Below are 23,027 nucleotides of genomic sequence, written 5' to 3' on the forward strand. Positions count from 1 at the left end.
CGAATGACCTCTGGTCCTAGAAGCACTTCAAGGTCAGTTGAAAGTTATGTATTATCAATTCCAAAGTGACACCCATGCAGAGTCTTAAATGGTATTGTTCCTTTATGTTTAAGATTGAAAAACAGCACTGTCCAGTTTAATCAGCTTTATCTCCACATTAATTTATTATTTTTCTTTTTTGTTTGTGGTACTGGGGATTTAATCCAGGGGTGCTTTACCACTGAGCTACATCCCCAGCCCCCCTTTTTTAATTTTTTATTTAAAGACAGGGTCTTGCTAAGTTGCTTAGGGCCTCACTAAGTTGCTGAGGTTGGCCTCAAACTTGGGATTCTCCTGCCTCAGCCTCCTGAATTGCTGGGATTACAAGTATGTACCACCACACCCAGCTCCATGTTATTCTTTTGAGTACATAAAAATACACACATGTATGTGTTTGTATATGTACACACACACACACACACACACACACGCACTTTTTATTTCTTTAACTATCAAACCAGCTCATTTAAAATTGGCAGGAAGTACTCTGCTAACCCAAATACTCACCCTTCCCCCTTTGAGCCAAGTGGTTACCCTTCTCCCTTGCGTCACACATGGTTCAAATATAACAAATGTGGCTCACCACACAAATGTTAAAATGCATCTTTCGGAAACAAACCAAATCTCTATAGTAGCAAATGTAAACAGAATAGCTCCAGGCGGCAGGAGTCCAGTGTTCAGTGGGGGCCCTACTTGGGAATGTCCGGGTCTTAGGGTTTTAACAATTGCAAAGAGTTAAGCATCTCTATTCAGGGGCATAGGAGTTACGATGAGTTTGTTAAAGGGAACTTACATATAGAAACCTGCACCATACGTTAAATAGTTCTTAATAAGAATTACTTGATCATCATCATTTTGGTCGCTTACTCTGATTTTTGTTTCATTTATTCTATTATGCTCACAAATAAGCATGTTATTATGTATTAGTTTTACAGAAAGCCTAAGGCACATAGTCATAAATGTTATAGTTAGACATCAGTAAGGCTATGGTTTGCAGCTGGAATCTATAAGATTTATTCCCAACAATTTGGTGAGCAAATCCAGACAGCTCATGTTTCAACAAGGCAGGGAGGTCCCACCACACCATGAGGGTGGACTGCTGGGAATCAGCCTGCACCCTGCTGCTGTGCTCATCGGTTTGAACATCAATGGCCTGAGGTACCATCCTTGCCTCCATCCCGTGACAAACACTGTCAAGTCTGCCTCCTGAAAATCTCACACAGTTCACCTTGCCACTCCTTCAGTGCAGACCTGCATCTCCTCCCTCCTAGACCACAGCCGGGACTCCTATTCCATCGCCATTTCTAGGCTCTCCCACTCTCATTTAGAAAGCACACTGCACCAGAATAATCTTTCCAGCACATGCCAGGCAGAATGCATGGCAAGTGCAAAAGCATGAGGCAAGCACGACCTTTTCCTTGCAGGAACAGTAAGTAGCAAGCATGACTGGTGACAGAGGAAGGGAAAGGCAGCAGTAGTGGGAGAGCTATGAGGTTCTGCCCCAAATCCCACAGCTCCCTGGCTGCTCCCCACCTCCATGAGGTCCAGCCTTTCTTGTACTGTACTCAAGGCCACGCCCCACTGTGCTGCTTCCCTGCCTCCCCCCACCAGCATGACCTTCCCCTCTAGCCCTTGACTCTCATTCTGTATGACGACCAGGTTGTAGTGCATTTGCAAGTTTCCAAATGCACCTTGCTGTCTGGTCTCTGGATGTTTGGACTTGCTATTCCCTGTGCTGAGAATATTCTCCCCTTAAGTCTTAAGACTGAAATCCGAAAATCATGAGCTTGCTTATTCTCTCTTTTTTTCCCCTTGAAGTTCTGTGGCCCTCATGGCCTCCCTACACTACCCCGCCAAAAAACAGAGGGTTTCAGGCCATGCCATGTGGTCCTACAGCAGTCTGTGCTAAGTTTGATTCCAAACATCTATTACTTGCTTCTCTCCCCAAGTAACCATGAACAACTTGTATCTTCAACATACTACTGAACTGGTCCCAGTCATATAGCAGTTGCTCTGTGACTCTGCTGAATGAACAAGCTAAAATCACGGGGTAAGTGGGAAAGGTCCTTCTTAGGCAGCAGCAAGTGATAGGGCAAGGTGGAGGTGAAAAGCTGAGCTCATCTACACAACAGCATCCACTAAAGCTAGTACTCATTGTTTTTTATTCTTTCCTGCTCATTGTCTTCTTTGACTATCTAGAAACTGTTTTGGATAAATGAGCTTTCCATAAAAGTTACCTATAAAACTTAAAATCATCATCATCATCATCATCATCACTTTGGATGAAACCTTTCCAAAATGTACTAGCTATTTCTTTTAAAAATTTAACATAGTTTAATTTACTTTATATTTTTCTTGGTGACTTGAAATCATCAAAAATCTTTCACCAAAATGGCCCCAGACTGGTGTGCTCCTTTTACGCTCTTGTGTCTGACTTTAGCAGTTAATTTGTCTTCTTATTTGCTGACTCCGTTTGGTTTGCTGTGTACTCACATGGTGTAGATGGAAAGTTCTGGTCTCTCTTCCTTTTTTTTTTTTTTTTTTTGGTACCGGGGCACTTAACCACCAAGCCACATCCACAGCCCTTTTTTACATTTTATGTACAGACAGAGTTTCACTGAGTTGCTTAGGGCCTCGCTAAGTTGCTGAGGCTGGGTTTGAACTTGTGATCCTCCTGCCTCAGCCTCCCAAATTGCTGGGATTACAGGCTTGCACCACCATGCCTGGCTCTTCCTCTTTTTATAAGAACATTAAGCCATCATGGGGGCCCTACTCTCATGGCCTCATTTAAACCTAATAATCTTCTAGGGTCCCATGTCCAAATATCACATTAGGGATTAGGACTCAACATATGAATTTTGGGAAAACACAAACATTTAGTCCAAAACAGTTGCTGTCACTATTAATGATGCTTGGAACCTCAGATCTCTGAGATGCCCCTTTTAGTTGTAATGACTTACTACTACTTACTAATTTACTAGTGTCAGGCCCGCAATCTGCTTATTCTTGTCTTTTCTAAAAAATATTTTTATTAGTTTTTGATGGATCTTTATTTATTTATATGCAGTGCTAAGAATGCCTCACACATGCTAGGCAAGTACTCTTACCACTGAGCCACAACCCCAGTCCTGCTTATTCTCTTCTTATTGCTTCACAGACTTAGAACAAAACTATGAAGCTTATTAGAACTGTATAAAAAATAAGAATAAGCCAGGTGTGGTAGCACACACCTATAGTCCAGCTACTTGGGAAGCTGAGGCAAGAGGATCGCTTGAACTCAGAGTTCAAGACCAGCCTGAGCAACATATTGAGTGTCTGGAGCAGTCAGCATTTTTTTGTTTGTTTGTTTTTAAAATTTTTTTGCAGTTGTAGATGGACATCATGTCTTTATTTTATTTATTTTTTATGTGGTGCTAAGGATCAAACCCAGTGCCTCACATGTGCTAGGCAAGCACTTTGCCACTGAGCTACAGCCCCAGCCCCTTGTTTTTAATGTGCTTTTTTATATTTTAAAATTGTTTTTAGTTGTAGATGGACACAATACCTTTATTTGTTTTTATGTTGGACTGAGGATCAAACCCAGTGCCTCACACGTGCAAGGTGTATGCTCCACCACTGAGTCACAACTCTAGCCCCTTAATGTGCTTATTTTATTTTTTATTAGTGCATTATAGTTGTACATAATAGTGAAGTTCATTATGACATAATCATACATACATGCAATATAATTTGCTCCATTTCGGCCCCCAGGACTTCCTCTTTCCCTCCTCTTCTCCCTCGCCCTGTGTCCTTCCTCTGCTTACTGGTCTATTTTATTTAGTGCTTTTATAAACTGGTGCTTTATAGATATCCATTAAAGGTAGAATCCGCTGTAGTATACTCAGACAGGTATGCAGCATAATTTGGTCAATTACAGATGGCATTTTGCACTGAGACAAACCCTAGGATTTATCTGGCCCTTCTATCATGATCTTTCTAAGCTCAGTTTCATAAATAGTGGAGTGAGGGAGAATTCAGCCCTCAAAGGTTTCTTGTGTAAAAAAAAAAAAAGAAACGAGATAAATTTTTAAAAGTTAATACTACAAAGCTTGGCAGGATGGTATGTGCTGAATAAAAACAGTTTACTATCATTATACGTAATAAGGGTTTCATCATTTACCACACAAACAAGGACAACTTGCTGAGTAATAAAAAAGTAAAAAAGCATTGATATAAAAGACAAAATCAAAGGCAGCCACATCAGAAAGTAGTTTTTCTGGACACTAAAGTATTAATCTCTTACATCTATCTAACATACGGTGCACTTCATCTTACATGAAGCACTAGCCCTATTTGGGAAAGCAGAAGAGAGGACATTATTCCTATTGGACAAAGACCAGTTTAACAGTGTGAAGGGACTTGTATAGGGACATGCATGCTGGAAATGGAAGGCCAGGGTAAAGTCTATGGGATTTTTTTCCTTGATGTTCCCTCCCTCTTTTCTTCTAGGGCCGGCCTGTAAGCTAAATGAAAGTGACTCCCTGAGATTTCCAAGGTGGCCACCCCCCTAACCCCTCTTCCCACCCTCCCAGGGTGGGTGGGGGGAGATGGGGGATGGAACCAGGCCTGGCACATGCTGGGGAAGCACTCTACCACAGAGCCACACCCCAGCCCAAGGCTGAGTTCTTACACATGTGGGTCCCTCAACACTCTGCACCCTGAGGGGAGCCTCTAAAACAGCATCAGCCTCTGAGGGGTGCCACTGCCCTCTGACTCGTACTGGAAAGTGTGGCTCCAAGTCTCGCCAGAGAAGACACGTCATGTTGTCTTCAAAAGCATTACTGGTCAACCGATTGGATTTCCAGACTGTGTCCCACCCTGTGTTCTTCCCAGAAACAGGGAGGAAAAGTCCATTTGAAAAAGGATATTTGTTCTCAAATTCCTTCTTACTTTCAAGGCCACTTTAAAGTCCTTGTGGCCTGGTCATGCATTTTTACTTTCACCGAAGAGGCTTCATTGCTTGCACTTTTTAAAAAATCATCTTAACATAAAAAATGGACCCCTTGTTTAGCATAGTTGAGGCTTCAAAACTCATGACAATTAAGTACAGTCATCCCCCCTTATCGGCAAGGAATAAGACTCCCCAGTGGATGCCTGAAACCACAGATAGGGCTGAACCCTGTAATTTCCCTCCTTTACAAACATACACATATTTAATGCCTTTTCCATCTTGACTAATAGCTTATCATATACTGTGGCCTTAACTTTGGCAGTCTGAGGTATGGCAGCAAAACTAGCATGCATTTCTTTTTCCTTACTTACTATTCCACAGATAGAAGAAGATTCATCCTTACTGTGATCATAGCAACCTTAGCATATGATTTTTTTCTTTCCTTTTTAAGTTGGGAATGTTCCCCACCTTTTCACTTAAAGGAAGCACTTTATGATTCTCTTGGCATATCCAAACTGCCAGCATGACTACTTTAGAGATTTGGAGCCATTATTAAGTGAGGGCTATTTGAACCCAAGCACTTTGATACTGTGGCGGTCAATCTGATAACTGAGATGACTATCAAGTGATTTAATGGGCAGGCAGCAGAAACAATGTGGATACACTAGACAAAGAGATGATGCACATCCCAGTTGGGACAGAGCAGGATGGTGCAAGATTTCAACATGTAATTTAGAGTAGAGTGCAATTGAAATTTATGGACTGTTTCTAGAATATTTTTTTTCTCTTTTCTTAAGAGATTGGGTCTCACTACTATAGCTCTTTGGCTCAAGTGATCTTCCTGTCTCAACCTCCTGAGTAGCTGGGTCTACAAGTATGTGTCACCATGCCTAGCTCTAGAATTTTTCATTTGATATTTTTGGACCATGGTTTACCACAATTAACTGAAGAAATTGAAACCATGGATAAATACAGACTACTATACAAAATTCTCTTGCAATTTTCAAAGTTCTTAGTCAAGGTAAAATTTTAGAGGCAGCTGTGGGGAGATAGTCCACCCTTCAGATTAATCCAGGAACTGGATTGTTGCTAAATTGCTTAGAGCCTCGATAAGTTACTGAGACTGGCTTTGAACTTTCAATATTCCTGCCTCAGCCTCCCTAGCCCTGGGATTACAGACATGTGCCACTTTCTTTTCTTTCTTTCTTTTTTTTTTTCAGTTGTGAGTGGACCTTTATCTTATTTATATGCAGTACTAAGAATAGAACCCAGTGCCTCACATGTGCTAGGTAAGCACTCTGCCACTGAACTACAACCCCAGACCTATTCTTTTACTTTCACAGGGAGGTTCTGGGAAACCAGGCAGGCTGGCTAAATACCCATAACGCTCTCGAATATAACTGTGGCTTTGTTGTAAAGATGCTGCATACACCACCATGGGGGAGTAGGGTGGGGCTTCAGGGACAACAGTCCTTCTCTGAGAACCACCTATTAATCATGTTACCTTCTCAAAAAATCCACTCCCATGACTGCCTCTGGCTGGGGACAGGTCAAAAGACCCATCATCCTCTGGCCACAGTTGACTCACACTGGAGCCACCAGGCTCCTTCTCCCAGGAAGCTGGCATTGGGATCTAGTCAGTGAATTGTAGACACTATACTCGTAAGGATCTGTCAAGTACGAGTTGAGGATCCCAAACTCACGCCTGGACCACATGAGTAGACAAGTGAATTGATCCTGCTGATATACAAAGAGGAAGGAGAATGGATGTCAAGCTAAGAGACGGGCAGAGAAGGGATTCCATGGGGCCCAGTGAGAGGTGGTGAGAAGGGCATGCCACCTTCCTAGGTGCTTGGGATGGAGGGTTTAGGTTCTGTGATTTACTCCTAATGTCCTTCCAATAAATTCCTTTTGCTCAGGTTAGCCTGAGTGAGTTCATCCAACAGAAGGAATGCCAAAGACGGCAAAAGCTCAATTGAATTCAAATGATCTTTCACATAAGAAACACCCCTGACAGATGCTATGCTTTCTCTTCCAGTGTTCTGATCGGATCTGGGACATTTGCTTTAAGAAACTAGAATAAGTTCTTGTCCTCTGTTTTAGAAAACTTTTCTTAGTTCTGTAGAACTCCTTTTATTATTATTTTTATTTTTTGGTATCAGGGAGTAAACCCAGGGATGCTTATTAACCACTGAGCCACATCTCCAGTACTTTGATTAAAATTTTCCATTTAGAGACAAAGTCTTGCTAAGTTGCTTAGGGCCTTGATAAGTTACTGAGACTGGCTTTGAACTTTCAATCTTCCTGCCTCAGCCTCCCTAGCCCCTGGGATTATAGACATGTGCCACTGTGCCTGGCTTATTATTTTTTTCTTAAAAGTAAAATCTTCTTCTTCAGACATAACTCCTGTGCTTTAATTATTTATTTTATTTTCAAGACAAAGTCTCATTATGTTGCCTAGACTATCCTCAAACTCATGGGCTCAAGCAATCCTTCTTCCTCAGCCTACTGAGTCGCTGGGACTACAGGCACAAGCTCTGCTTTGTGTGTTTTGCAACTGGGGGATGAACTCAGGGGTGCTCTAACACTGAATTACATTCCTTAGATTATTTTATTTTTTATTTTGAGACACAGTCTGCCTAAGTTGCTGTGGCTGGCCTTGACCTTACAATCCTCCTACCTCAGCTTCTCAGGTGGCTGGAATTATAGGCATGTACCACCACACTGTCTAGCTCTGCTTAGTTTGTCCTTTAGCCCTGTGTTGATATCATGTTCTGCCCCAGAGGTCCTAGGTTGGTGCCTTTGTAGCTCATTTCTCCCCTCTCTGGAATAAGAACACATGAGATGGTGCCACTGGTGTCCTGTGAGAGGACCAATCATTTTCAACACTTCATTCACAGAATTCATGGGTTCAGTGTGAATCCACCATATTCTCCAGCCTGTGACCATGAGCACCTACACTCTGTTCTGTCCGTCTGCAACATCTGTTGCACACCCAACAGCTGCCATCTTGGTCCAAGTCCTATCACAACATGGCCTCACCTACTGCTATATATTTCTTTCTAAACTGGGCACAATGACACATGCCTGTAATTCCAGCAACTCAGGAGACTGAGGCAGGAGAGTCACAAGTTCAAGGCCAGCCTCAGCAACTTAGCCAGGCCCTAAGCAACTTAGCAAGACCCTGTCTCAAAATAAAAAATAAAAAGGGCTAAAACTAGGGCTGGGGTTGTGGCTTTGGGCTGGGGTTGTGGCTTAGCGATACAGCACTTGCCTAGTATGTGTGAGGCCCTGGGTTCGATCCTCAGCATCATATAAAAATAAATACATAAAATAAAGATACTGTGACCAACTACAACTAAAAAATAAATATTTTTTTAAAAATAAAAAGGGCTGAGAATGTAGCTCAGTGGTAAAGCACCTCTGGTTGCAACCCCAGTACCCAAATAAATAAATAAATCTCTATACCTAAAATGCTCCTTGTTGGTCACTCTGGTTCTTCTGGCAGCCTTACTTTTGTGCCTCTGAGTCTTATATTAACTCACTTATATACAGAAATAAGCACAGCTTTTTCTTGCATTGTGAAATTCTGAGTTCTTGCCCTGGGAGGACTGGCAGCTTCTGCTTCCTCTGTGAGGGAACCCAGTCACCATATGAGAAGCCTGAATACAACTGCTGCAGAGAGGTCACTGAGCAGAGGCAAGAAACCATCTTGAACCTCCAGGTCTGGCAGGGCTCCCACTGCAACCACCTCATCAAGCCTAGGTGAAGTAGCAGGGAGCCTCGAAGCTGAAACTCCGCCAGCCCATGGACACAGGGGAAGTGATAAACTGTTGTTGCTTCAAGTCACTTGGGTTGAGGTGGCTTATCATTTGGTAATAAACAACTAAAACACCCTACTTGACAAAAGTTCGGTCCAAGTTCAAAAGGAATGATACAGCTGAGAAGAAGAGCTCAGTGTGTTGACTTGGGCTGTTTTTTGTTCTGTTTTGTTTTCAGGAACACCACAAACATCCCAGGCAAGAAGACACAGAGTCATCTTTTACTCTTCCTGTTGTTCAACCCTCATATATTCCACTTGTCATCAAGTTCAGTCTCCTGTAAACGCGACTTGGATTGAACCTTTCCTGTCTAATCTCACTGTTGCCATTGCGGACCAGGCCTTTATTCCCAGGTTTAGAATCTACACCCATCCTCTCTTCTCCAGCCTTCCTTTCTCAGTCCATCCTGGAAGTGGACCCTGGGCTCCTCTTCTGAGATTAAGGCTTTCAGCAAGTCAGTCCCGTCTTCTCAGCTCTGGCTTCCAAGGTCTCATCTGGTTCCTTTCAGTCCACTTGGCCAGCCTGGATCCCAGTCCACATGCGCGTCATCCCATGCTCTTCAAGCCTCTGTCAGCCTGCCCTAACCTAGTGCTCCCTGCCCTATCCAGCCCCATCACCTTTCTCCCAACTCCCACGATCCTTACTGAGATCCTTGTCTTCGAACACTCTCGACACTCTGTTTCATAATTCAACACTTATTCATATAGTTGGGATGCTAGTTCCCAATTTTATTCTACATTTATAACTCAGATTTCTGAATTCTAATTACATCAGAAGATTAAGGAATTCTTTCTTATGCTTATGTATGCTCCTTACAAGCAAGTGCTAGTGTAAAAATTCTCAGTAAAGTCATACTTATGGATCTGAATGATTCTTCCTTTTTAAATTACAAATGTGCTTTAGAACATTCTGTGTGTCAAGGAAAAATGTCCATTTGGTTTAAAAAGTCTATATTGGGACGGGGGATTAAATAACATCTGCTATAAAAAGTAACGGAGTTGGGGACGGGGTTGTGGCTCAGTGGTAGAGCGCTTGCCTAGCATGCGTGAGGCACTGCGTTAGATTCTCAGCAACATATAAAGGCATTGTGTCCATCTACAACTACAAAGATATTTTTAAAAATAATAATAATAATAACGGAGTCCATACCGGATCTGAAATCATAATACTGCATTATAGGAAACCCGGTGAGGTGGCACAGGCCTGTAATCCCAGCTACTTGAAAGGCTGAGGCAGGAGGATCAAGTTCAAGGCCAGCCTCAGTAATTTAGCAAAACCCTGTGCCAAAATTAAAATATAAAAAGGGCTGGGGATGTAGCTTAGTGGTCAAGCACCCAGTGTTCAATCCTCAGTACTGGGGAAAAAAAATAAGAAAACAGCAACAACAACAAATGTGGGGGCTCTTGAGTCCCCTGAGTTGAATGCTACATAAGGTCCTGTAAACTGGCCACTGAAGCAGCAGCCAAAGGACCATATCAAGCCCCAAGTCGGTAGGATAAAAAGGTATGGCCAAAAAGTAAAATCAGGCTTGGTGTGGTGGCTCACGCCTGTAATCCCAGCAACTCGGGAGGCTGAGCAGGATTGTGAGTTCAAAGCCAGCCTTCAGCAACTTAGCAAGACCCTGTTTCAAAATAAAACATAAAAAGGGTGGGGGATGGGGCTCAGTGGTAAAACACTTCTGGGTTAAATCTCCAGTACCCCCCCCCCAAAAAAAAAAAAAGAAAAGAAAAAGAAAAACCAGGTCATCAATAAAATATTCTGGGAATCAGATGGCAGGAATATGCCAATGGTAATCCATTCTCAGGGGAAAGCAAACCACCACTGTACCTACTGATACTTTCATGCCTAGTATGAGCCAGGTCTTGTACTTGGGGTTGCATGCATTTTATTCATTTAGTCTTCAAAATAATCAGTACACCAGATGAGAAAACCAAGACTCTGAGAAGAGTCCTTATACCTAAAGCTATTAAGTGAATAATGATCTGAGCCTAAGCCAAGGGATTCTGAAGCCCACATTCTTTCCAGTAGCTTGTATTGTATCTCATGGGAAGAGATATGACTTCATAGGACTAGGAAAGAATATTTAGAGAGCACCTGGTCTGGCCTCTACTGTGCTGGGTGGAGTAAGACTAATAAAATATTTGGTTATTTTAGTGGCTGCCAGGGAGATGCTTGGATGCGGGGTGGGGGAAGAACCATAAATTCCATCATCACCCCTCTACAAATAAACACACAATCCATGTAAAATGAGCGTGCCTGCTATGAAAATGCAGGTCCACAGAAATCTTCTCTAATTTAATCGCTGCTTCACAGAAATTCCAGAGCTACCCTGGCTTCTGCCTCTGAACAGCTTAGTCTAGTTAGGAATACAAAAGTACTCATAGAGAACAAGAACAATCAACATGAAAACAGGATTCTGACAAGGACAATTTGGGTAGTCATAAAGGTTTCAACTGGACAAAAACAGTAAATAATTACAATTGAAACACAGAAGAGGGACCACAAAATTTGTATTATTCCTGTCACTTTCAATATTGCTTTAGCTCCTGAGGAAAGTGGGAGGTTTCATTTTGGCTGCAAAGCAGAAATGATGAACAGAGCTGTGTCTTGAGAGAGAAGGTGAGTTTCAACCACAACAGTGAAACGAAGTGACAGGAAAGCCCCTGAGGCCTGCACAAAGCTGCTGATGCAGTGTTCTGGGCAAAGGGTACAAGCTGGGGAGCCCTTTCCCAGCTGAGAACAGCTGGGCAGGAACACCCTGCAGAGAAGGCCCAGCCTCCTAAAGGGGGGCTCTGCTGTGCAGTAAATGCTTCCTGGATACCAGGGCAGCCTGCTTTGCTCCTGGGGCTGGGGATTTCCCAAACCCAAAGAAGAAAAGAAAATGACTTAGAGCTAACAGCATGGACTGCAGACCCTCTGTCGCCACTGAGTTAATCCTCTGCTTTCCACGATGTCAAAAAGGCAATCTTAATAATTCAGCATACTATCTGAATTTCAAACTTTGATTCCCAAACAATCCACAAAGAAAATTCTAAAGAATGACCTCAGGGGCTAGGGATGTAGTTCAGTGGTAGAGCACTTGCCTAGCATGAGCGAGGCCCTGGGATCCATCCCCAACAGGAAAAAAAGAAAAAAGACTTCAGTAGTAGCCCGCACCAACTGTAGAGCCCCTGTCTCCAAGGAAATAAAGGAAGTGAGGCTATTCTCACGTACTAAAAGGAAAAGGCACTCGGCTTAGGCTTACTGAGAGTCCTAGATTCAAATCCTGTTTGAGTACAATCCTCAACAGAGCACCTAACCATGGAGCTACAGATTTTCTCATCTATAAAATGGGGGAGGGAGAGTGGACACACTACCGACTTCCCCGAATTGCTGAAAAAGTTAAGATAAAGTAAATGTGAATATTTTGTACATGGTAGGCACTTGACAATAGTGAAAAATACTGAACAGCAGTGCTGACATCAAGATGCAGAAAGTGCTGACAGAAAGAAAACATTTCTACAATTGAGAGACCGCCCTGACCACCACTGCCAAAGCACCCTTGGCTTTCTACTCAAATTCTTGAAGGCAGCTTTTGAAACTCCTTACTAGGGATCCCAATAGGAAGCCTTCAAATCCTGTTTAGGGGGCTGCATTTTTGTAAGGCAAATACTAACAGCTGAGGAAAACAAATCTATTTTAACCAGACCAGGACAATTATTTAGCTAAAAAGAACTTGAGGTAACCAGCTGAGACTGACCCGGGGTTCCACGTGGCCAAGGTGCCTTTGCTGGCATGCTCTGAGAGCTGGTCCCTGTGAAGGACATTTATCACGGGTTAGAAAGGAGAGAGCTCACCCCAAATCCCTAGTACAGGCTTCAGGAGCTACGGAGGAATGTGTCCTTTGAACATTTAGCATCTCCTCAGCCTCCTGGACCAAGTGCAGGCTCCTACCAGACCACAAGACCTCTTACCTGGTCTCATGGTTATCTACTCGGAGCTCATCTCTTGCTCCTTCCTTCTTAAAATTTATGTTTCCACAACACTGACTTGCTTGGAATTCATCAGCGAGCATGCGTGTTTGTTTCCTTGCCTCCAAGACCTCTCTACCTCTGCTCCACCCAAACCTCCACCTAGACCCTCACTACTTCAAGTTGCCTTGCAGCTCTGGCATCCCAGAAGTCTGTGAGGAATGGAGACTCCCAGGCATAATCTAGACCTACTGAAAATGAATCTGAATTTTAATGAGATCTCAGGTGACTGAATACACTTTAAAGTTAAGAAGCTCTGTGCTAAGGCCCTACTTCTTGGACAAACAGGTGGCCCTGTCTCCCCCTCCCTGGGCAGATCCCACTCTTTGGTGATCCCAACCTTTTGCTCACGTCACCATGGAGTATTTTGTATGTGCTCCTCTGTTCATGGATTTTCTTGTGACCTAGAATGGTGGCTCTCTATAAGCGGCAGGTTACACCATCAATTTATCCTCCATGGATACAAGGTCTGGTATATGGTCAGAGCTTAAGGAGCTTAACTTCTAAATATGTTTGAAATTTTTGTGATTTTAAACTTTAAGCTTTAATATCTAACTTTAATAACTACTTCAATAATGAATAGTTCTAATAACTTTAAATAACTAATAGTTTTAATAAGTTTAATAGCTAAAACTTTTTCTTTTTCTTTTTTTTTTTTTTTTTTGGTACTGAGGATTGAACCCAGGGGTACTTAACCATCAAGCCACATCCTTGGCCCTTTTTATATTTTATTTAGAGACAGTATCTTACTGAGTTGCTAAGTGCCTCGCTAAATTGCTGAGGCTGGCTTTGAACTCACAATCTTCCTGTCTCAGCCTCCCAAGCTGCTGGGACTACAGGCATATGCCACCAAACCTAGCTAATAGCTAAAACTTTAATAACAAACTATAACAATGAATTCAGATCCTTGTGAGCAACACGTAAAAGTATCATGTCACAGGGCTGAGGATGTGGCACAGTGGTAGAACACTTGCCTAGTATGGGCGAGGTTCTGGTTTCTATCCCCAGTTCGGCCAAAAAAGAAAAAGAAAAAAAAAGGTAACATAATTTAGGTTAATCATGTTACATATTTCAATCTAAATACTCTGAATGTTACATTTATGTTTTGTTGTTGCTGTTGTCTTTGATGCTGTGGATTGAACCCAAAGGTACTTTACCACTGAGCCACATCCCTAACCCTTTTTATCTTTTATTTTGAGACATGGCCTCACTAAGTTGCTTAGGGTCTTGCTAAATTTCTGAGACTGGTGTTAAACTAGTGATCCTTCTGCCTCGCTCTCCTGAGTCCCTGGGATTATACATATATGCCACTATGCCTAGAATACTTGTGTATTTTTTAAAATATTTAAAATATTCTAAGCTGTGGAGTGATGCACATCTATAATCCCAGATACTCAGGAGCCTGAGGCAGGAGGAACATGAGTTTGAAGCCAGCTTGGGCAATCTAGCAAGCCCCTGTCTCAAAATAAAATATACAAAGGGCTGGAGATGTATCTCTGATAACAGCATCCCTGGGTTCAATTCCCAGTACAGTTGTAAATCAATAAATATAAAATGAAATATTATAAAATTAATTTAAAATTTTAGTCAGTCTATATTCAAATGCCTGTTCTTCAAAAATGAATTTTACCAGGCCCAGTGGTGCACACCTATAATCCCAGTGGCATGGAAGGCTTAGGCAGGAGGATTGCAAGTTCAAAGCCAACCTCAGCAATTTAGCAAGGCCCTAAGGAGCTCAATGAGACCCTGTCTCTAAATAAAATACAAAAACAGGGCTGGGGATGTGACTCAGTGGTTAAGTGTCCCAGAGTTCAATCCCTGGTACTAAAAAAAAAAAAAAAGAGAGAGAGAGAGAGAAGAAAAAAAATTTTTTTAAGTTGTAGATGAACAAAATATTTTTATTTCATTCATTTATTTATTTTTTTAAATATTTATTTTTAGTTGTAGTTGGACACAATACCTTTATTTATTTATTTTTATGTGGTGCTGAGGATCGAATCCAGGGCCTTGCATGTACGAGGTGAGCCTTCTACTGCTTATCCACAACCCCATACCCTCATACATTCATTTTTTTTTTTTTATGTGGCACTGCAGATCAAACCCAGTGCCTCACATGTGCCAGGGAAGCACTCCACCACTGAGCCACAACGCCAGCACTAGGTGAATGTTTTTTAGCAAACAAAAAATAGCTTTCAAAAATGAGAAGGTAGGGGGGACTTCCAGCCACGGAACTGCGCTCACCTCAGCAGCCACCCCTACTTGTGGAGATGCTTCGGCATCATAAGGACCTTGTGAGGCAATCATTCTGACTTTTGAGGAATACTGATGCTGCTTCCAAAAGCCTCCCCTGCTTCATCCTCCTATTTTTCAGTCTACTAATATGGTCTTACATATTGTCGACCAAGCAAGATTTATGCAGCCCTAAAGCAACAGGGGAAACTGATCAAGGACTAGACCTCCAAATCTGTCAGAAGTTGAACAGGAATGGACCATCAATCCCCACTCTGCATACATGCCATTTCCTTTTGATGATTCCCGGTCAAGTCTGCTTGCTGGCAGTGGTAAATGATCCCAGGACTTTGGACACCCCATGGTCTGATGATGGGATTAATACCTCCTGACATACTTTTACCCTAGCACAGCATACTAGGAGGGAGAAAACTGATCACCTATGGTCTCAACACTCCAAAAGCAATCACTTAGCCCTCTAGTTTGCCCCTTTAAATAAAATTACTTAGAAATATTATAAACCTAAAAAAAATGAGAAGGTAAATTTCTCATGCCAGTGTCCTTAGGATCAAATCAGCTATGTGAAGAAAATGATATTTGTCTTTAAATGCTATTTGTAGACCACTCCCCCACTCACAATTATGCAATTCACTTTTTCAAATCATCACAAAACTTTTATGAAGAACCCACAGGTAAAACAGAGTAAAGCAAAGGTCACACAAAATGTCCCTCAAAAGAAATGAAATGAAAGGAATTATAATGGTAAGGATGATTATTTAATAAAAGAGAAATATGGAAAGGATTTTAGGCCAAATGATTTTCCCTCCCAAAAACCAAACCAGGGCTGCGGCTGTAGCTCAGTGGCAGAGCACCCGCCTTGCACATGTGAGGCACTGGGTTCAATTCTCAGCACCACATAAAAATAAATATACAAAATAAAGATAAAAAAAAAAATCAACAGGACCATGAAATCTAGAGGATGGGATCTAGAGGGATGTTAAACTTGATGATGTTGGAATTTGCTTTTAAAATCTATTTTTCCTGGCTCTAATAAGAACTGAGTTTTCTAAGAAACATACTGGCAGAAACAATTTGAGGGCCAAATCCAATTACCTCAGAGTTATTCTCCTTTTAACAGTAAGTTCTGATCCATGCTCTGTAGGTCAAGAGCACCATTCAAACTTCTCTTTGCCCCTTTTGAACCGTACTTCATCGCTGCCTCCTGCTTGTTGTAGGCCTTCTCGTAAGAAGCCAAGGGGCAGAGATTCCGGTCTCCACACAATGGCCCACCATTCAACCCGATTCTGCTTTGTCCCTAAACATTCATTCCCCTTGGCTCCTGCTGGGCCTGTTATATTCAGATATGAACTTTCCAGGAACCTGATCATGTCACAGGCCTTTTCCTGTATGACAAGTTCAGTGCTAATCATGAACAGTAGGTTTTACACAGAGGGTTAGTATTAATCATGAAAAGTATGACTCCACATCCAGAAATAGGGCAACACTGGCCTAAAAGAGGCAAGCTGCATCTCTGTTAAATCCACCAGGCTATTACCAAGGTCTCTTGCTGCAGAAAGCACTAGAGGTTTTCCTCATCTGTGTTAAGCAGACACAATGGAAGCACAATATTCTGCCAGATTCCAGGTCTGAGGTTCGGCTTAATGGGGAGCGCCCTGGTGACCACAAGGTGAACCAAAGGGTTTTCCAAAGAACCAAAGTTAGACACCACTTACTCTCCAACCCCACAATGAGGTGCTATTCTTATTCCCAACTTTTACAAGTCTCTTTACCTAGAGAATTTGAGAAGGTTATCAAAGTGCAATAAAAAAAAAAATGGAAAAAAATATTTAATTTTTTTCTTTGGGTCAGTGAGGAATATTTGGCAAATATTACAAATTAGAGATATGCTAGGTGGTTTGTATTATTTTGCTATAATTTACTCTTTTGGAACCTAGTTTCAATGACCACATGAATCAGCTCCTACTGGTCCAAATTATATTTTATAAATGTGAGTTAAAGATTATCTTTCCACATAAAAGTGCTCAGATTGAAATCCCCTCTTCGTCATTCCTGAGAGAATGACACAGGCTGGTAGTAAAAGACCATCTTTGTGTAGAACAAATGGACCGAGGAAAATCTACTTTCCTCTCCCCTGCCCCTTTCTTCTTTATACAACTAGAGCCAGACGGAATGAGATGTTTTTTCATTTTAGAAATTTGATTAAGCAGACTGGGCAAAAGCCCACTCTTCTGGTCTTTACAGTTTTCTCAATTTGGGGACTGAATTAAGGCACACTCAGGTTGGAAGATGGTAAAGCTGGGCCTCGCTGCCAGGCAGTAGTGGCATTCGAGTTAGGGAAGGCAAGAGCTGGGCCTGCAGCAGCTTCAGCAGCCCTTTCTTTTTCCTTGAAGCATGAGAATGCAGACTGCTGCTTGGGGCCTGAGGGAGAAGGGGCCCGGGGCCCAGGTCCCCTGCAAACTTCCCTGTCACTCTATGTGCACAAGCCTCTTGATCTGAGCAGTGAGAGAGCTGGCAGGGCAAAGAAAAATATGAAACAACAAGGAAAAAATAAACTCGCAGACTTGTTAGGAATGAACTATCTTTTTCTTCAGCTTTAGGAAGCTCACAGCCCCGTTCCTAGATTCCCTGTTTAAAAATATATTCTAGGGCTGGAGGTACATCACAGTGGTAGTGGGTTCCACCCCTAGAGCCAAACACACACAAAATAGCTCAAAAATTTGTATATATTCTAAATACTACATTATTAAATTTTTTATACAGTTGTCCCCTCTGTATCCTCAGGTTCTATACCTGAGGGTCCCACATTCATGGATTCAACCAACCATGGATGAAAAACATTTTTGGGGAAAAAAAAATGCATCCACAGTGAATATGTACATTTGTTTTCTTGTCATTATTCCCTAAACAATACAATGTAACAACTACCTATACAACATTTACATTCTATCAGGTATTATAAGTAATCTAGAGATAATTTAAAAGCATACAGGAGAATGTATATAGATGATATGCAAATACTACACCATCTTATATAAGGAACTTGAGTGTCCACTGATTTTGGTACCTGTTGGGGCTCCTAGGACCAGTCCCTCTCAGAGACTGAGGGATAACTGTAGCACCAGATTCATTTTAGTTTCCATACTTTAAACCTTCTGAAACATCTTTCTACAATATTTTCTATCTTATTTTTCTTTTGTTTTGTTTCTACATTGTTTTAAAGATTATTTTGCTGGGCAGGGTGGCACATGCCTGTAATCCCAGTGGCTCAGGAGGCCGAGGCAGGCAGATCACAAGTTCAAAGCCAGCCTTAGCAGTTAGTGAGGAGCTGAGCAACCTAGAGAGACACTGTCTCAAAACTAAAATAAAACAGACTGGGGATGTGGCTCAGACTTGTTAGGAATGAACTGGGTTCAATCCCTGGTACCGTACCAAGTAATGATAATGATGATGATGATGATGGTGATAATGATAATGATGATGATGTTGTTTCTTTTTTTTTAATATTTTTTTAGTTGTAGATGGACACAATGACTTTATTTTATTTATATATTTTTATGTGGTGCAGAAGATTGAACCCAGTGCCTCATGCATGCAAGGCAAGTGCTCTACCACTGAGCCACAACCCCAGCCCAGATGTTGTTTCTTTTCAAGATTCTTCTATTCTATATATTCTCTAAAAGGTCAAAGTGTCCTTTTGCCTTGGTACCCTACATATAATAACACTGAATACAGGAATAAATGAAGGAAACAGTTAGAAAACAGTTCTTTTTTAAAAAGGCTAAAGAAACTCATTAAGAATTATTATCATAAAAATCAACAGAATACTTTACCCTAATGTGGGTAAAGGAACCGTCATATGGGCATTGTATAGTATTTAACAAGTTATTTACCAAGTATCATCTTTCAGGGGATCTTTTCAAAACCAAATAATAACATGTTTTCATAATTTAGTTTCAAAATGCTTAAGAAGGTTCATTCCAAAAAAATTTATTCCCCAAATTCATTACAAAAAGTGCAAATTTCCCCCACACCAGCCTGATATTGAGCTATTGCTCTCTCTAACTATGAAAGAATTAACATGAGGAAATTAACTAAGAATTCTCACTAGGCTTACCCATCCCAGGAACCCAGGGAATGGGGTGCTGAGGAAATGGGCATCCCTATTTCTGAAAAGCCTCAAAAAATAAAACTCTTCATCCCAGGATGGCTTCTCCTTGTACCTACTACAGGAAATCCGCCAACCTGAACTACCTGTCCTTCAGCAGTGACCTTCCACTCTGCACTTAGTGCACAGGTCCTGTACATCATCAATGGGACATTAGTCTTACTCTGGCACGTAGGAATCTCGCAGTACTTCCAGTAGACACCATCCTCATGCTCTGCCACATAGCACCAGGGGCTCACATCTCCATCCGGGTTTCTATTGGGGAAAAGGATACAATTGATAACATTGCTGATGTTTTAAGTTAACTGGCTCGTTGCTTTTCCATTTTACAGATAAAGAATTGCTTTGGGTTCTGATTATTTCTAATAATTGGCATATATCTCAATGTCCTCTCTTATTAAGAAGGAAAAACAGGTTAATACTACAAGGAAGCCTATCCACTCTGACATGTTCTTGAAGCTGGGGAGAAGTGAGCAAAGCTCCAAAAAATTCACCAAGGTATAATGAGGACAACTGATCACTAAACCAACTGTGCCAGACAGAAGGTGGAGGTTCAACAGCTGGGTGAACACAAAGCTAATGGTATGTGAACTGACACAGAATGGCACTTTGGCATTTGGAGGTGTTTTTTGTTTTTGTTTTGTACTGGGGATTAACCCAGGGTACTTTACACTGAGCTATATTCTCAGTCCTTTTTTTTTTTTTCTTTTTAAATAAATACCTTTATTTTACTTATTTATTTATTTAATAACTTTATTTATTTATTTATTTATTTATTTATTTATTTATTTATTTTTATGTGGTGCTGAGGATCGAACCCAGTGCCTCGCACGTGCTAGGCAAGTGCTCTACCGCTGAGCCCCAGCCCCAGCCCCTCAGTCCTTTTTAGTTTTTATTTTGAGACAGGGTCTCACTAAGTTGCTTAGGGTGGCCTTGAACTTGTGATCCTCCTGCCTCAGCCTCACAAATTGCTTGGATTACAGTTGTACACAACCATGCCTGGCTCCAAAAGTATATTTAAAAGGTAAAATAAGAATTCACAAAATATAGACCCCGCTGGCAAGTTCCCATTAGAAACAAGCTGGTCACCTCACATTTGACAGAAATGGGTCCTATTTCTTACCCCAAACTCTGACTCCTTAGAAATTCTGAAGAAAACAGTGCCAAGTTTCAGTTAGAATCTGTGATCTTGTCATCCTGGCACAAACTTAGGATATAGCAATATTTTTTAAAGATTTATTTATTCTCATTTCTAAATAAGAACAGCTTGGAATAAATGCCCTTTAGGATCTTTTCAATTCAGAGACATCATGTAATGCTGTTGAAGTGGATCAAATAATGGCAAGGACTATTGGACACACAGAGAAACCTCGCCTCTCTTCACCACTTCCCAAGGTTCTTTTATTTAGACTCAGGATACTGGAAACCTAACGCTCCAGTTAGGCCGGAAATGGGCATAAAGACCCCACTGCTGGGAGCTTTGGAGCAACCCCTATCAAGCTTGAGCAGGATAAGCCTATTGTATGGTCCAAAAGATAAGCTTCCCTCAGGCACAAAGGGTCCCTTTATTTTTTGTGCCCAAAAGCAGGTGCCAGCCCCAACTCTGCTCTTCCCAGTCTCTGCATTTCCCTCTAATCCAAATATCTCCAGCCCAGCCCAGAGAAGAACATTCCCATCACTTGCCAACTCAGACATCTCAGATGCGATGGGTCTGAAAAGTCACACAAGACAAACATGGTGTCGGGTGACAGCTGAGAAATCAAAGTAGGAGAACTTGTACAAAGCCCTTCTTTAAACAATATTTCACTGTCATTTTCTTCCCTCCATTCAGTGTTCAGCTTTGATGTAGTATTGGGTAAAGCCCTTAGAAAACAACTGTTTATTATCAATGTCAAAGCCACTCTGAAAGGCATCAGAATAGCTTAAATAAAGAACAAGCAAATTCATCCTTACTTCACTGTAAGTGCTGAAACAAAAGGCCTGGACTCTCTGATGGGATAATAATCAACAATTTCAGCCTCGCTTTTTTGAAGTATAAACTGGTAATTCAGGTCTGGTACATTCCATCAAATCAAAGGAGAGGGTTGCAGCTGGCTCGGGCTCAGGAGAAAGGTGCTCCTGGCCCTCACTGATCTCTTAATGGATATTTATTTGTGTGTTTCTGGAAGGCTGTGAGAAGAGATGGGTGCTAATCTGTCAGGGAAAAAAAAACACAAAACTTTTTCATATAAATAAACTATAAATTTAGTTAATTATAAATTAAGTCTCATTGGAAATTTAAAATTTAACTGAAAGTCAAATTTAAAAACAGGAGCTCTGCCGGGTGTGGTGGCACATGCCTGTAATCCCAGCAGTTTGGGAGGCTGGGACAGAGGATTGCAAGTCAAGGCCAGACTCAGCAACTCGGCAAGGCTCTAAGCAACTGAGTAAGAGCCTGTCTCAAAATAAAAAGGGCTAGGGCTGGGGCTGGGGCGCAGTGGTTAAGGGCCTCCGGGTTAAATCTCCAGTACCCTAAAATCAAAAACAAAAACAGGAGCTCTTCTGAGAAGACCTGCTTGACAGAAAGCAAGAGAGTAGTAGAATAAACCAAAAGTCTACTACTAAGAGACACTTTAGAGGTTTGGGAGTATATCTCAGTGGTAAAGCCCTTGCCTGCCATGTTAGAAGCCCTGGGTTCAATCTCCAGCTCACTAGGAGGAGGAGAAACTATAGCAGCAGCAACCAGGCACAGTGCGTCTGTCCATGATCTCAGCTACACTTGGAACGCTAAGGGTTAGGGTTAGAGTTAGCAAGACTTCATCACCAAAAATACAACACAAAACAAACAAGAAAAAGAAAAGGAGATTCGCTGTTCAACAAGTAACTATGTAAACATAAATAATAAATACTTGTTTCTCTGCCTAAACATCCTTCCCAGCCCAAATCAACTATTCCTATGAATAGCAAATTAGGGGAAGGTAATATGCCAGAAATAGAGAGTGACTAATTTTTTTATTTATGCAAGAAATTAAATATGTACAACTTTGAAAATAAAATGAAACATTTGTTCAGTGAACATATGTAACTTTAACTATAAAATACAAAGATAGCAAATTGGGAGGCAGCACATGTACAATAGTAGGACTGGGTGGGGAGGGTTTCAAGGAAAGAGGTAAAATGGGAGACTTTATCTAAGCAACAGATATCTGTGATTTTGGAACAAATTTTAATACTTCCATAGTAACAAATGAAAAAATTAAGCAGCAGCAACTATGGGGGGATGGTCATTGGACATAAGCTAAGACAGAAGTGATGGCAAGAGCTGAGGGGCAATATGAAGAAAACACGGACCGCAGGCCTGGGGACGCCAGGTAACCATGAGGGCCCTAGAGTGTCAGCAAAGGCACATGAGGGCAGAGGTAAACCGCGTGGCCCCTGCAATGCAGGAACACAGGTGTTGGTTCAGCTGGGTCAACAGGGCCATATGATTGAGAGGCCAACATACTTACAGAATCCGGGACACAGAGTGTAGCTCAGCAATCATTTTCCCCTGGCCTCATGGCTCAAGAGGCAGCCTTTGCACCTGTCCTAATAATGATTAAATTCAACACATTGCTGAACCATGAGTCATGTAATCAGGATCTTGGGGGTAAGTAGCTAAAAGATACAACCAAAGGTGTTAAGAATCTTTGCTCTGGTCCCTACATAACAGTGATTCTTATCTTATTTTCATCGAAGATAGCTTGGAGAACCTGACCAAAGCCAAGGATCATCTCCCCAGGAGATCATGAATACACATCTGAAGCACAATGGATGTGAAATCCAGAGCTCTT

At 41.7% G+C, this 23,027-nt stretch overlaps 1 protein-coding gene across 3 annotated transcripts in view; it reads right to left on the reverse strand.

Annotated features, from left to right (window-relative positions):
- Kremen1 (kringle containing transmembrane protein 1) overlaps positions 1-23,027 on the reverse strand; it is a 72,352-nt gene that overhangs the window by 27,023 nt on the left and 22,302 nt on the right. For all 3 annotated transcript variants that reach the window (XM_046427300.2, XM_046427299.2, XM_046427298.2), the window contains exon 3: positions 19,379-19,470. In XM_046427300.2, coding sequence (XP_046283256.1) covers positions 19,379-19,470 — 92 coding nt within the window. The remainder of the gene's footprint in view (positions 1-19,378; positions 19,471-23,027) is intronic.

Source organism: Marmota monax, unplaced genomic scaffold, assembly GCF_021218885.2.
Source record: "Marmota monax isolate L192 unplaced genomic scaffold, Marmota_monax_Labrador192_F-V1.1 WCK01_AAM20220418_F8-fsc00177, whole genome shotgun sequence".
Lineage (NCBI taxonomy): Eukaryota > Metazoa > Chordata > Mammalia > Rodentia > Sciuridae > Marmota > Marmota monax.